The 15,646-nt window shown below is 38.6% G+C and overlaps 1 protein-coding gene across 5 annotated transcripts in view; it reads right to left on the reverse strand.

Annotated features, from left to right (window-relative positions):
• nap1l1 (nucleosome assembly protein 1-like 1) overlaps positions 1-15,646 on the reverse strand; it is a 63,803-nt gene that overhangs the window by 39,528 nt on the left and 8,629 nt on the right. For all 5 annotated transcript variants that reach the window (XM_077006572.1, XM_077006571.1, XM_077006573.1 and 2 more), the window contains exon 3: positions 11,132-11,214. In XM_077006572.1, coding sequence (XP_076862687.1) covers positions 11,132-11,214 — 83 coding nt within the window. The remainder of the gene's footprint in view (positions 1-11,131; positions 11,215-15,646) is intronic.

Below are 15,646 nucleotides of genomic sequence, written 5' to 3' on the forward strand. Positions count from 1 at the left end.
TATAATTTTCTTTCACAACTGTATATCACCATTGGTCTTTCACATTAAATTCCAATGAAATATATTTATGTTAGTGGTTGTAATGTGACAATATGGAAAAAGTTTAAGGGCTATGAATACTTTTGCAAGCCATTGTATCGCATTAACACCGACTCAGCCAATTACTCAGGCATACACAGCACATTTTCCTTTTCTGGAGCCCTGTCCAAGTGCAGGCCTAGATGAAATAATGACCAAAAATATTAATTTGCGAATTATTTCACTACAACAGCATTATTTATTTTTAATTGGTGAGGATTTTTTGTAATTGGAAAAAAAAAATAGCCACTATTTTCTTTCGAGTTTGTATTTTAAAAGTTAAATGACAGGCTACTTTAGCTCCCACTCATATTAACTACTCTGCCTATCAAAAATGCATGCATGCTCGTGGGAATCAACAACAGCGTGACTCGCAAAGCAGTGTAGCAGAGCTGAAACTTTAGCACCAAGTGTTAGCTTGTTGAAAATGGCGAATCAACGCATGATATGAGGAGAGTGTTGCAATGCTTATTAGTTTGCATATTATGGCGTCTAGAAAAAGTTATTGGTAGTTCTCCTGTAGTTCGTGTTGGTAGTGGTTTACAGCACAAAAAGTCTTCGTGCGACATGCCCTCATACTCATATCGCACGTAAACGAGCAAGTTGGCTAAATCTGCGTCATCTATGGATTCATCTAACTGCAGTGAGAAGCATTTACTCATTTTAATTCTCTCGGTCAATGTTTGTCTGACGTTGTCCGCCTTTTCATCAATTCTGCAAGTGACTGTCGTTTGAAAGATTAGCGACATTTTCTCCGCACATAATACGAGTCACCCCTTTTAGTTTCTGAATTTCAGGACTTGTCATAATTCTGTTTTAATAAAAAAAAATGTGGTGTATATAAAAAAAAAAAAACCTCAAAGCATCTTTTATTTTCAGAGCTCATCTGGCGTAGCACCGCGGGGTGCTCCGCGTACCACAGTTTGAGAACCACTGCTCTGGGTTATTTTTAGATCCATATTCTAAGGAAGCATTCCAGATTGTTCCAATAGCTATATTTAAAACAAACTTCAATGTCCCATCCAACTCCAGAATAACCATGTATATTGAGCATGTACCCTGGAATCACTGACCTACACTTGTAGATGGAGGTTGGGATTCATCACTACCTGGTGTCCTGTTCAGATCCCCCCCCACCCCCCCCAAACGTCCCATGGCTGTTCAAAATGTCAAGTATTTCGTTCCTAGTCCCGTCTACTTCCCTCCGTTATTCTCGGGTTGCGTGTTGGCCAGATTTGCTTTTTTTTGGTTTTCCCGTATTAGTCTAGATTTTTTCTGTCCCGTTAATTCTTCCTAGTTCATGTTTGCTTGTTCATGAACTTTCCCGTGAATGCACTCTACTTTCACATGGTTTGTTGTACAGTGGTACCTCGAGATACAAGCTGCTCTATATACGAGCGATCCAAGATACGAGCACAGAGACAAGCAAAATTTCTGTTCGACACCCGAGTGCACGCTCGAGATACGAGCATGAACCACTAGGTGGCAGTACAGTACTATATGGGAAAAAAAAATCATTAATCAGCTCAGACACACTCAAACGCTTTTCTTTCTCTCCGTCCCCCACAACCTTAGGTTCAAAAACACAAACATACCTGTATGTGCGGAGATGACGTCATTTAGCGCGTTCTAGCAGCCAATAGCGTTTTTTTAATTCTTGAGGTGTTGGTAAGGTCGACTCCTGTACCTGGTCATCACAGCCATTCGCACGTGTGCTTTGCAACGAGTAACAGTACGTACGGTGTATACAGTACAGTATTTCAATACTACAAAAGTTTGATACTACTGTACTGTAATAACTATTTCTCCACATTTATTTTATTGTTTAATTATACATGTTGCGTGTGCCTTTATTAATAAAGAACATGTCTTTTTCCACATTTACGCTAGTTTTGTGACTTTTTTTAAGGACCGGAACCAATTACAATACTTTACATTGTTAAATTGCTTCCAGAACCGAGCAGTTCGAGATACGAGCACGGGTCTGGAACGGATTAAACTCGTATCTCGAGGTACCACTGTATTAGGTTTCCCCTGCTTCCATTACTGTGTCTTTCAGTTTTCTTTAACGGAGTTGTCTCAATTTAATTATTCTAGTTCTAAAATATAATTTCATGTTGTACTCATTTGATCATTTTATGTTGTGTAATTGCCATAAATCCAATCCTCATTTGTATGTGGGAAATTTTAGCCTAGCCTGTCTGTTAAATTAATTTCTTAAAGCCCATACTAAACTTTCCCTCTCTACGTACCCGTGTCCACCTCTTTTACACCCCAAATCCCCAGCACTACACAGACCAACTTGACTTTTTTGAGCATTTATCCCTCAAAAGGTCAGATAACGCAGCAACACGTTTGAATTTCTATTTTTATTAATATCACTCAAAGACATCATAGCTACATGGTTCAGAACGTTTCGTGAAACTGAAGTCTGGCCCTTTAAATTTTGGCCATAGTAGGAGTTATGAACCAATGAATAGTCAAATTTAGTGAATCCTGGTGAGTTTTAAAAAGGTATGAAGCTCTCTTGTTTTTATCAGATTCACTATCGCAAAAACATAAGCCGTAAGTTTACCTGCTTTAAGTAGGTATGTTACAAAAAAATTAAATGCCCAAAAATGGCTAATAAAATCACACCACTGGATAGAGCTTTTAAATACAAACAGAACACCACCATTCATGTTAAATTAGTTTTGAAATAAAAAGTTGACATTTTAAATGGAAGAAATTTGCCTTTTTTCTCCGACTGTATTAAAGCTAATTGAAGAAAATCTGTGATTGGTGGAGAGATTCTTCAGTATTAATAACCATAACTTCTAAATTTCACTACAAATCCAGGCTTGAGTCGTAACAGGTACATACTGTGTGCGAATAACGTACTGTACGCAGTTATACGAGGGTTCGCGCGCCGAAAATGACGTAATCGCGGTGGCTCCACCCGTGCGCGAGAGCCTCGCGCGCTGGCGATTCGCGAGGTCTTGCATCTCGCGCAAAAAACTAAGTCATTCTTGCGGAGTTCATACACCTTTACAAGGTGGTATTAAAGCACTTGTACGTCACTTTAATAAGTTTAACGTGCTGGGAAATATTGAAATAGACCTTTAAAGTTAAATATTTATAGATATACTCTAAATTATTTGAAATAATTCGCTTTTTTATCACATTATTTAATGGTGGTTTATTTTCAAAATGACCAATCTTAACGTCTTCACGTTCTCTCATGTTCCGTCCTAGAATTACAAGAGGCTCGTATTTGTTAACGTAATACAAGAGAACTGTTCAGTCGGACAGCTGTGAAACGAAGTGGTTACAATTTCAAGCATTTTCAAGTACTTTAGCCTAAATTCCAGCACTTTTCAAACCTGGAACACAATGGAACATTAAAATTCATCAGGTAAATGTTCCCCTGTTTTTGAGGGGTGTTTCTTTATACTACCACATATTGTTTCGGAGAAAGAATGTGACGCGCCAAGTAGCCTCTGCCGTTCGTGCAGGTTTGCGCGAGGTGTGCGCGCTACGGTCACTCGCGAAAGTATAATCCAGCCAGGCAAGAGGGAGGTAACTTTTCTACGTAATGTCAGAAAATCTGAAGACAGGATGACCCGCAAGTCAATCAAATTACACCGCCGTCATCCATCTAGCACTGATGAGCGCCAGTGAGAGAATCTTATTTCGGCCACAAAACAGATAGCATTTATGATGATTTATTATGATTTGACGGATTTTTTCCCCAAAAAAATCAAATGACGGAAATCCATCGTAGTGACGGAGAACTTAAACCCATGCGCTAAGCACAGACGCAATAGAGCACAAATCTAGCTTGCTGAAAATGAGGGATGTTCTGAACCACAAATTCAACTTGGCAGTAAAACGGACGTTTACAACAGTTGTTGATCAGACACTGACCCAGGTTCAGTTTATCAGATTATTTAAACGTAATTAATTGTACTGAAATCCATGATTTAGGTTTCTCTAATTTTGTAATATTTATATAAACACGTGTACAGGAGACATTTTGTATACAATAGTTCCAGGTTTCTACAATAAATAGTTCATTAAACAAAAAAAACGTAATTTCTTTAAGGGTCAGTGTATCTTTTAATAATATATGTAATGTGATACCGTGATAACCGTCTCAGAAAATACCGCGGTATCACGGTTATCATACCGTGAAAATCTTATATCGTTGCAACCCTATATTGTCGATTTATATTTCTATGCAAAAATAAGAGGTAGACTTTAATTATCCATCACAGCAAATGGCATTATCTATGTCCAAAGACACTGGCTCAAGGGTATTAATTATTTTAAATAAAATACACACTGCCTACACCGAAGTTCACCTCTGACCACATGACTTCGCAGTATTATAGCAGTATTATGTTTAAATATCTAGTTAGGACAAAACTAGAGTGCTTAATGAACTAAGTTATAATCTCTGTAACTCCCGAATATCATCTATAGCGTCTTTATGCATGTGCAAACGAGGGGACTCAGAATTTGGCACAAATTATTAGCACGTTCATTTAGAAAAATTCTCCGTAGTGCCTGCTGCTTACATGTTCTAAATGCAATTGAGCACTTTCTTCTTTGATTTACAACTTGGTCCTACCACCTGATTCACTTTCTGCTCCACCCCTGACGGGTGAAGAAAAATCTACAGAAAAACTGCAGCCCATTATAAACCACATGGCTCAAATCGTGGGGTGAAAAAGTAGTGGTTTATACTCTGGAAAATACGGTAATCGCGCACAAAAATCCAGCACACCCTAAAAGTACAGAAGATGACAACCTGTTGGTCTAATGTCCAGGGCCTTAATATTCTTCAATCCTCTCAATAAAACTACCCTTTTAAGAAACCTACATCTCTGATTTTACTTTCTCATGAAACACTAGCATGTGTATGTGAGGGTGTATGCAGTGCATCTTTGCCTTCTTTTAACTGGGTAATTTGCCCTTGCAGCAGGATCCACATTAACACGCACTCTGTGGCGAGCCACTTTCTTTACTTGTAAGGAGCATCCATTAGAAGAGGAGAGAGTTTGCTGTTTGCATACACAGGTTTCCACCTACATACGCCTTGTTTATGTGCACTGTCCTATAGAAACGTGAAATAAAAACTTGTGATGGATCGTCTGATCTATCGGCCGGCCGATTAATCGAGCAGATTTTTGTTTGCCGATATGAGCCCAAGAGGCAGAAATTTACACAACGCACCCAGGCAATGCTGTGGGCAGCTCCGTCATTCTGGCTGGTAGAGCGCCCCTTGCGTCCATCTTGCCACTTACATGTAGACATCAGTGAAAACACAGGGACAGGAGTACAAGCCTTCAAACTGCATCTGCATGCCATCTTATCAGAGAAAATGGTAAGAATTTTCTCTCCTTCAGCTCTCACTATTGTTAATGGGTGCTCTTGGTAACATACACTCAGTAATCTGCTATCATAAATGACTGAGCTGATAGTTGTAGCCCAGATAGCGAGAGTTATTTAGTATTTTCAGTCGAATGTGCTTGCTAAGGCTAACTCGTTAGCATAGCTTACATTGCAGGGAGTCCAAAAGTTAGCATAAAATGATTAACTTGCCAACATGTTAGGAAACAAACTACTTTTTTTTGTAGATGTAAATGCCTGATCTTTACAGAGAGACACAAACTAAAGGTTTGGGAAACCGCGGCCAAAAATGCCACCAGAGTAGCGCTTACGTGTGATCACTGGACCTCTAGGGCAACAAAATCATACACTACATCACAGAGTAATGGCAGCTCCAGTCTCAAGTCCTGCAAACTAGGGTGATGCATGAAAGCCACACTGCTTAAAACATTCATGCGACTTTTCACTACATTGCAAAGGAATGGAAGCTAACGCTCGAGACTTGGTGCTTGTTACAGACAACGCATCTAACATGCTTGCTGCTATGCATCTTGCTTTGCACACAAACCTCAACCTCGAAGCTCAGCAAGCTCTGAAGCTCAATACTGTGCCATGGGTGCTAGGGAGGATAAGGCAAACCATTGGTTATTTCCATTGGAGCACCACCAACACCTCTTTTGTAGATTTTACACAAAGAGGGGTAATTTCATCTGTGAAGTGGAAGTTCTGGGACATTTTATTAATGTAATAGCACTTATTTTTAGAAGCATTTTCTTACATTTGTAATTTTTGTGGTTTGTTAAGGGAAAAAGTGTCATTTTATTTCTGAAAGGGGCATGTTCTCAGAATTAGACAGCAATTTGTTGTTTTTACAGAAAGATCAGTATTTTTAAGTTTTGAGTAGTGGCAAGTTCTGGCAGGTAGCCCAAGCCTAACAATTTGATTATTTTACTAGTTTTATTACTTTAATGTAGTGTTCTGATAACTGAACAGTTCAAGTAGCTAGAGTGTCAGCCTCAAATATATTGTGTTTGTACAACTTTAAAAAATGCATGCAAGCATAAATAAATCAGACATGTCTTGGATTTACCTTTGTGCGTTTACATTATTGCAATTAGTGATGGGCTGATCCAGTGTTTTTCAGTTTCAATCCGATACAGATATAAACCGGCCAATACCGATATAAGGGTTCTTTAGCTCTGGGGTTCTCAAATGGTCTCAGCCCGGGACCCACATTTTCTCACTAAGTTATTAAGTTGCGACCCAGTTTTATACAGTACAAATATTTTAAATTAAAAGGGCAAACAATTAGTGTTTACCATGGCAACAATATTGGTTCACATGCTGGGCTCCAAACAAAAAATTACTCAAGGAGCCAGTAGGAGAAGAAGAAAAAAAAAAAAAAAAGGCACCAATAACTTTCTAGGCACCATAATAATATACAAACTAATGACGCAATAATACACGAGAGGGAGTGCTATAACGGGTAATATCGGCACTGCTGTGCTGCGGTCGTAGGCACGAGGCCGCAGGCCGAGTGCCGTAGATCAGCACAGCAGTGCCGATATTACCCGTTATAGCACGAACCTCGAGTGTATTATTGCGATTATACCACAGTTCCATTATCGCTGTTTATTGAAAGATTTTGAGTAAAAGAGGATGAGAAAATACGACCTGTTTGGTAAAATACTCCGCCAGTTAAAATAGTTCCATTCAATGGCTCGCTGCTAAACTTACACAACACTGGAATAGCCTTACCCAATAAATATTATAGAGGTAAATATACACAAAAACAACTATTGATAAAGTTGAATTTATTAAAAATAAAGTACAACAATTATTGTCCATCCACGGCTGATCGGATGTTCGTTCAGGTATCTGTTCAGTCCAGCTCTTAAACCAACGAAGCTGCTGATGCTATATAACTCTCCCTTCACGTTTCTGACGGATCCATAAAAACGGCGTAAAAGCTGATTCATTTCATTTTTGTTGATAATACTAAAATCGACTGCAATGTCATTGCTTTTTAACCAGGATGTAAATATATTAAGAGCCCAGGACGTTTGTTTTACGGTATTAACTTCGTTTCTCTGAATTTCCAGCTCATCCAAATCATTGTTTGTAAGCGTGACAAACCTTGGCTCATTGGAGGAATCAGGCTGGTCATTTATAGCTTCATCCTCCAGTTTCAGATCGAAACAAATGCTTTCGAAGCCAATAGATTTAACGAACTCCCTGTAATTCATTTTGATAATGTTGCTGCTTGTTTATAGTTGCGCTGTTTGGCTTGTAAACGCTGCTTCGTTGCTAGGTTACCTGTTTGTGGCGGAGTAATACATGGAGAGCTTCGGTTACAGTGCTATAACATGTAATATCGGCACTCCTAGATCGCCTCTCAGCCAATCACATTGTAGGGTCGGAACTAACTGTGGTATAATAAGCATTGCAGCACACATCAGATCAGCTGTTATTTAGGATCTCTGCCGTCCAACATGACTGATGTCTTTCTCTTCCTTGTAATTGTGGTTAAGTTGGTTTCATGTTCGCATATTCGGAATTCAACATGTTATTTTAAATGTACTACTGTCACCATCTACAAATGACCAATATTACATTTAAAGGCCCCAGAGCACTGCGCACTCTGTTTTTCTGCAACAATTTCAATAATTTTAAAATTATCCTTCATAAGATAAAAACAAGTTGTTTACATATTAAGTGCTTTAAAATGTTAAGAGCTTTTAAAATGTCCATCATAAGAGCACAAAACAAGTTATAGTACATTAAGTGCATTCTAATCAACAACCTTGCTTTGTGGACTTGTGATGGACTGTTTAAAAGTTATTGAAGATTTTTACAAAAACTGACCACAAATTGGTGCAAGGTATAAAAACCCTTTTAGTTGTAGGTTGTTATTTAGGATGCACTTAATGTAATACAACTTCTTTGGTGGTCTTAGATGGACCTTTTAGAAGCTATTGAAATTATTGCGCAGTGCTCTGGGGTCTTTACTTGCGTCCATGTTAAGGCAACGTCTACAAATGACCTTAGACGTTGCAGTGGTGACAGGAGTCACCATTAAAATACTTCTATTCCTGACGTAAACAAAGTTGTAGATGTTTGTCTTGGTTGCCAAAAATAAGAATTTGCATATTTTGGCACTTTTAACAAAGGTATTGAAGAAAGAATTCTGAATATGCGAACGTGAAAAACTTTACTAAGTTTCCTAGTATGCATATGAGCAAGTTTTGATCCTATTAAAATAAACTTAAAACTATATACAGTCATGGCCAAGTTTTCAGAATGATACAAATATTAATTTTTACAAAGTCCACTGCTTCAGTTTTCATAATGTCAATTTGCATATACTCCAGAATGTTGTAAAGAGTGATCAGCTTAACAGCAATTAATTGCAAAGTCAATATTTGCCTAGAAAATGAACTTTATCCCCCAAAACACATTTCAACTTCATTGCAGCCCTGCCTTAAAAGAACCAGCTAACATCGTTTCAGTTGATAAGGAGAGGGCTGGAGTTCAATCTGTCATGATTAAGTAAAAATGACACCACTGGACACTCTAAAAGGAGTCTGGTGCTTGGCATCATTGTTTCTCTTCTGTTAACCATGGTTATCTCTAAAGAAACACATGCAGTCATCATTGCACAAAATGGCCTAACAGGGAAAAATATCACAGCTAGAAAGATTGCACCTCAGTCAACGATCTATCGCATCATCAATAACTTCAAGGAGAGAGGTTTCATTGTTGCCAAAAAAAGCTCCAGGGTGCCCAAGAAAGACCAGCAAGCGCCAGGACCGTCTCTTAAAAGTATTTCAGCTGCAGGATCGAGCTATCAGCAGTGCAGAGCTTGCTCAGGTATGGCAGCAGGCAGGTGTGAGTGCATCTGCATGCACTGTGAGACGGAGACTCTTGGAGCAAGGCCTGGTCTCAAGGAGGGCAGCAAAGAAGCCACTTCTCTCCAGAAAAAACATCAGGGACAGACTGATATTCTGTAAAAGGTACAGAGAGTGGACTGCTGAGGACTGGGGTGAAGTCATTTTCTCTGATGAATCCCCTTTCCGGACATCTGGAAAACAGCTTGTTTGGAGAAGACGAGGTGAGCGCTACCACCAGTCTTGTCTCATGCCAACTGCAAAGCATCCTGAAACCATTTATGTGTGGGGTTGCTTCTCAGCCAAGGGAATCTGGTCTCACAGTCTTGCCTAAAAACACAGCCATGAATAAAGAATGGTACCAGAATGTTCTCTGAGAGCAACTTCTCCCAACCATCCAAGAGCAGTTTGGTGATCAACAATGCCTTTTCCAGCATGATGGAGCACCTTGCCATAAAGCAAAGGTGATAACTAAACTAAAAACATCTGACAAACATACATAAAAACCAGAGGACTGCAGATCATGTGAAAATATAATATTTGTGTCATTCTCAAAACTTTTGGCCATGACTGTACAGTTACAAAGGAGTGTCCCCTCTTATGGTCAGACAGATGTAGACTGTGTGAAAAAATCATATTGTTCCATTCGCTATTTTCAACAAGCTAACACTTAGCGCTAAAGGTTCAGTCCGCCTCCGCTGCTTCGCAAGTCACGTGATCGGATTCCCGCATTTGTTGATGGGCAGAGACGAACATGTGAGTGGGAGCTACAGACCATGCTTATATCTTTTAAAATACAAACTCAAAAGAACATGATGGATATTTTTCCAATGACAAAAAATCCTCACCCATAAAAAAAATAATGCTGTTGTATCACCTGTCGCCACTGGCAAGTGAAATAATTATATTACTCACAAATTAATATTTATGGTCGCGATTGCAACCATTTTAGTCGCAGTCTGGAGCCTTGGCATGTGCCTTTGTCTTTTTTCAAGATAAAAAACAAGTACAAAATTAGAAGAGTAGCCTATTAATTATTTTTACAAGCTGTCCGCGACCCACCCAGAACGTGTCCGCGAGCCACCAGTTGAGAATGATGTTTTGAGTTGAGTGTTTTAGTTAATCATCACGGACATTTTTCAGCCAGCTACAGACGGAAGCTGCTGGGAGTTCAAGGTAATCTGTGGGATCCGGATCACTTGTGCGTTTCGTGTTAACCCTATGGCACGTTTATTGTCCAGCTCAAGTTGCGGACTGGAAAATGGATCGGAAAGTGGATCGGCAGCATTCGCCCAATATCAGGCCTGAGAACTCTTACAAACTCTGAAAACTGATTGATGAATTACACAAACATTGCTCATGTACTGCATATAGTACATAAGCAATATGTATTATCAACTCCTGCCCTGTCCTTCCCGAAGCGGTGCGCACGCACAGTTACTTCCTGTATCAATTGTGCAACAGTAATACTAGACAATTTCTTTGTCGCTCAGCATTAACACATTACAAACTTTAACCGCAGTACTCTTTTTGCTACACTGAACCACCAATCACTCATTGTTATTGGTAGATATGGGGCCATCTTTTATTTAGCACCTTCTTTTCAGACACTTTATAAATACCCAGGGCAGGGAAGTGCTCAGACTACAAACACCCAAAGCCTCCGAGTTAGGCAAGCATATGCAGCTCAGACCACAATGAGTGTTTAATGGAGACTCGAAGGAGCAGCCACATGCAGTGGGGCCTGCAGGGGTCAAGTGTCTATAAGCAATGGTCTGGGGAACAGCATGTACCTTTGCTGTCTTCACCGGCCTCCTCCTCCTCCACATCTTCAACATCTTCCATATCAGCTGGATCAACCTCAGTCTGTTCTTTACTAAAGACAAACACACAGACACGCATGCACAAATGCACACACATGCACTCTCATCACTGCTTTCCCTCAGAATAAACCACAAATAAACTTTGTGCTCAATGGTGGTGCAAAGTTTAGATGAGCATTATAGGCACAGAGAATCTTTAGTAGTATCTTGGCCTAGCAGAAAGGAAGGGGGTAGGTAAAACCTGACTGCTGAATGCAGCCCCAGCACATATTCATATGATAGATCCATCTGAAAAACTCACTTCCTGAACATAGAAGATAGTTAATGCTAGCTAAACAATGTTTGTATTCATATTTCGTACTACATGCACAAGTTTCACGAAAAAAGACAAATATTTAGCAATCATGGTAAACCCTACATTGACCACAGTAATGCAGTCATCACAGCCCTATCATCACTATATACAAAAACATTAAATAGATTAGAGGTAGTGAAGATGCAGTGATGGTTGCCGCGCTGAGTGAGTGCAACGGGAGGTGTTTTGCCTGCTCTTCCCTCCAGATAACTAAGTCCTTTGTATTTTTCTATTTGTTCATCTGTCTAAATGAAAGCAGGTAGAATTGTTCATGTAGGATGTAATTTTCCATGTAGAAAATTGTTAATTTAAGGAGCTGATGCAGAGATACATTTTGAATAAAAATTGGATTGTGTACATAGTTAGACAGCTCCACATGGGTCATTGTTTTTAGACCTTTGTCTGCAGGGGTCCTCTGGCCCACCCTGGCATCTCAAACAAATGCACTAAGCAAGAATTGGCCTATAGGGGCAGCAAGACAACATGCAGTAAAGACAGACAAGACGAAGAGCAACGAGGGTCCTGAATTAATATTTTGTCTTGCATCCTTCTTAACTGATACATCTCAAGATAGTCAAGAATGTTAACGGTGCCTTAATGGATGCGCTTATCTTCTATTGGTTCCACCTCAGGGTGTTTGTCCTGTCACCACTTTCATTTGTCCTATACATTAAACAGTGTCAGTAAGAGAGCAGACATATCATTACATTTACAGATGATAGACTCATCCTGTCTGTGCTCAGCAATGATGAAACTGACCATGGTGACTTGTATGGCGTCAAATCCAAGTCAATAATCGCGAGCGCGGAAAATCATTTCGCGCGAGGAAAAGTGCTTATTTGCGCGAGCAAAAATGCTCGCGCGTGCGGAGAGAGTTGCTTGCGCGAGGAAAATTTGTCACACCCTTTCTGCTTGCGATTAAGCTCCTGCTCGCGGAACAGATCATTTGATTTTTGACAGTCGTGGGAGGGACCCAGATAGGATTGGCTGTGGCTGTTTTTAGGATGTGAATTGTGATAGGCTGTCAGTAGGGTCGGTTTCATGTTTATTTTTTCGCAATATCAACGCATTTAGGCAGCTGGATGCTCCAAATACTATGAACTATGGTAAAACAAATAACCAGCTAGCTAGATAACCTAGCTAGCTAGTTATTTATAAGTCTGACGTTTGCATTGTTTACATGGTTTGTTAGCTAGCTAGCCAAGTTGGCTATTTGTAGTACACAAAATAAATCTGCCTTAGCAATGCACTTGGCATGTAGCTAGCAATACATGATTAAGCTGAGGGATAAACGGTTCAATATAGGTACTAGATATGTTGCAGATATCTTCCCATAATTTGGTAGAAATGGGAAATGTCAGGGTGAATTCTGCAGAAAGTGCAATTCGCTTCCATGTCCTTTATAAACCATTGTTAAAAATGTTTTTGATGGATAAACTGTAAATTATTTTAAAATATACTTCTTTCACTTTATGTATGATATATATTTTGCTGGCAAGGTCCAGATCTCTTTCCAGTTAAGGTTGTTAAAGATGGTGTTCAAATAGATACATATGGATTAGATACACCATCTTTCTGAAACAGTGAGCATATATAATGATTACTATTGTGTGATGTAGAGAAACATATTTTCCCTATTTCAAGATTGGTTGGGTCGATGGGTAATAATGTTGGATCATGTCCTGGTGTACTTTTAAATAGCATACTCACTCCAGCATGTATAGCATTTTATAACTAATTCAGCAAAAGGAATTGCAACATTGAATTTAATTAATAAATCTTAGTTACTAAATATTTACTAAATTCTTGATTTGTCAGTAGAGAGCCATTTGAGTTAAATAACTGTTGTACCAAGAATATATTGTGAAACCATAGATGGTAAAATAAAGATTTGTTTCTATATACAATGTATTTGTTGTTGCGATCTCTAGGTGAATAATTATCAAAACAATTTTGGATCTTTAAATTTTCAGGTTGGTCTTTTTTTTCATTATATCATTCAGGCCATGCCATATATGACCTATGTTGCTATAACTCAAACCATGTAAACCAACTCTGAAAGCAAGGGGCAGTCCCCCTGCTTATATACAGTCCTAAACACCATTCAGCAGTTCTAGCAAGCAGGTTATCTTAAGCAGAGCATGTTCCAAAACATAGGCGCCCAACAGGCTACTTTGTCTCACGTATGTGTATCTCCTAATATGGACTTCCCTAGAGTTAGCGGAAGAAACTGATGTATCAGTTGAACACAGAGAAAGCTAAATGACCCAAGTATAGTAGACTAGTGAGTACCAGTTAACAGAGTGCTCTTACCCTTCGCACTTTCCCTGACCTGGGTCACAGTATAGCACAAATGCATAATATTAACTAAACATAAGTACATGATTACACTGAAACACACTACTTCATTATTGTAGTCCTTCTGCTTAATCAGAACGACATGTACTAAATCATAACGTTCATAATGATCTCTTATAATCTAAATGACGTGTCCTAATCAAGAATGACAAATTTCTGTCAGTGATCAATTCCTAATTTCAAATGCTGTCATGGATTAATGTTCCTGTGATGTGCTCCAAGTTTGGTTCAAACTGACCTGTCGGGGACGCTACTGTACACAAAAACCTCTAAAATCATCAAAACTAATGCTGCAATCCTGTCATGCAGAATACAGAGAAGTAATGAATCTTATGGTATGATTCAGACCAATGAGCCAAATAACTTTGTAATTACATCTTATAACAAAAAGTATACTGCCTGACCAGGAATGAACATTTTATTTCACTAAAATTTCTTTTCATCGCTGTAATATCTGTATGGTAGTACTTTGGCTCCATCTACTGGCCAAATACTGGAACCTACTGAAAAGCATTGCTTACATGAAACACCTTGCAAACACATACACACAAAGCTAATCTCAGCATGTGATTTAGTTATATGATCTGAATCATTTTTTGCCAATACATTTAGCCACATTTTGATTTTTTGTGGATTTAGTGCCTCATCTGAGATAAAAAAAAAATAAAAAAAAATAAATAAAAAAAACCACTTCATACATTCATATCAAAAGGTCAAACATTTGCTCAAAACAACACATTGGTTTTCTCTGGCTGCTTAGGCCTATATGTGTGTTAACCTGCAATCTCCGCTTGTGGCTAGATTTAAATGTTTTTATTAGTCTGACTTGCATAAAAAGTCAAATGGTTTATTATTTTACCTAAAAAATTTTTTTTAATAAAGTTATTCAACTGTCCACATATGTGGACACCATACAAGAACAGAGTGAATATTTTCTATAAAAATTGCCCAAATATATAACAAATTGTGAGAATCTATCCTCTTTTCATTAAAACAAGTAAGTTTTGTTTTGGTAAAATAATCTTGAAACAAACAGCTTTTAACATTTGAACAGTTGTAACAATCTGCGCTGGGCAGAACAGGGAGGCGGACACAAACATTGAGGAGAGCGAGATTTATTAAAGGAAATTCCAAAGGCAGAGTCGAAGTCACGGGCATGGGATCATAACGGGCAGCCAGTCCAGACATGAAATACGAATAGACATGGCAAAACAAAGAACAAAACCAGGCAGGGGAACAAAGACTAGACTGGACGTACTCAGGGGTGATAGTGGGAAAAGGGGTGCTTTTTCTGAGCGGGGGGGGGGGGGTTGGGTGGGTGTGTGTGTGTGTGTATATACACACACACACACACACACACACACATATATATGGAATACTATATTATAATATATATATATATATATATAAGTCAGGTAATCATTATGGTGGAATATAAAAAAAATTCTATTAATATTCTGAGAAAATGCTGTAACCTAAAGATTCTGTTAACACAATTAGACACAATATGTTAAAAAACAGGCATGATTAATTATTTATTCATTACTATTAGTAAATTATAGGATACCAGACAACTCAAAGAAATTATGCAAATAAAGTTTAAAAGAATTACAAATATTGTGATTATAGTTAGTTTTAATATATAAAATATTTAATAAATATTTTGTGTTGGTTTATTCGGACATACATTTTGTGCTTTTGTTCATGTATTACACCTTACGCCGTAAGTTACAGACGGCCATGATGAACCAGATCATCTGACCACCTGTATC

This window comes from Brachyhypopomus gauderio, chromosome 5, assembly GCF_052324685.1.
Source record: "Brachyhypopomus gauderio isolate BG-103 chromosome 5, BGAUD_0.2, whole genome shotgun sequence".
Lineage (NCBI taxonomy): Eukaryota > Metazoa > Chordata > Actinopteri > Gymnotiformes > Hypopomidae > Brachyhypopomus > Brachyhypopomus gauderio.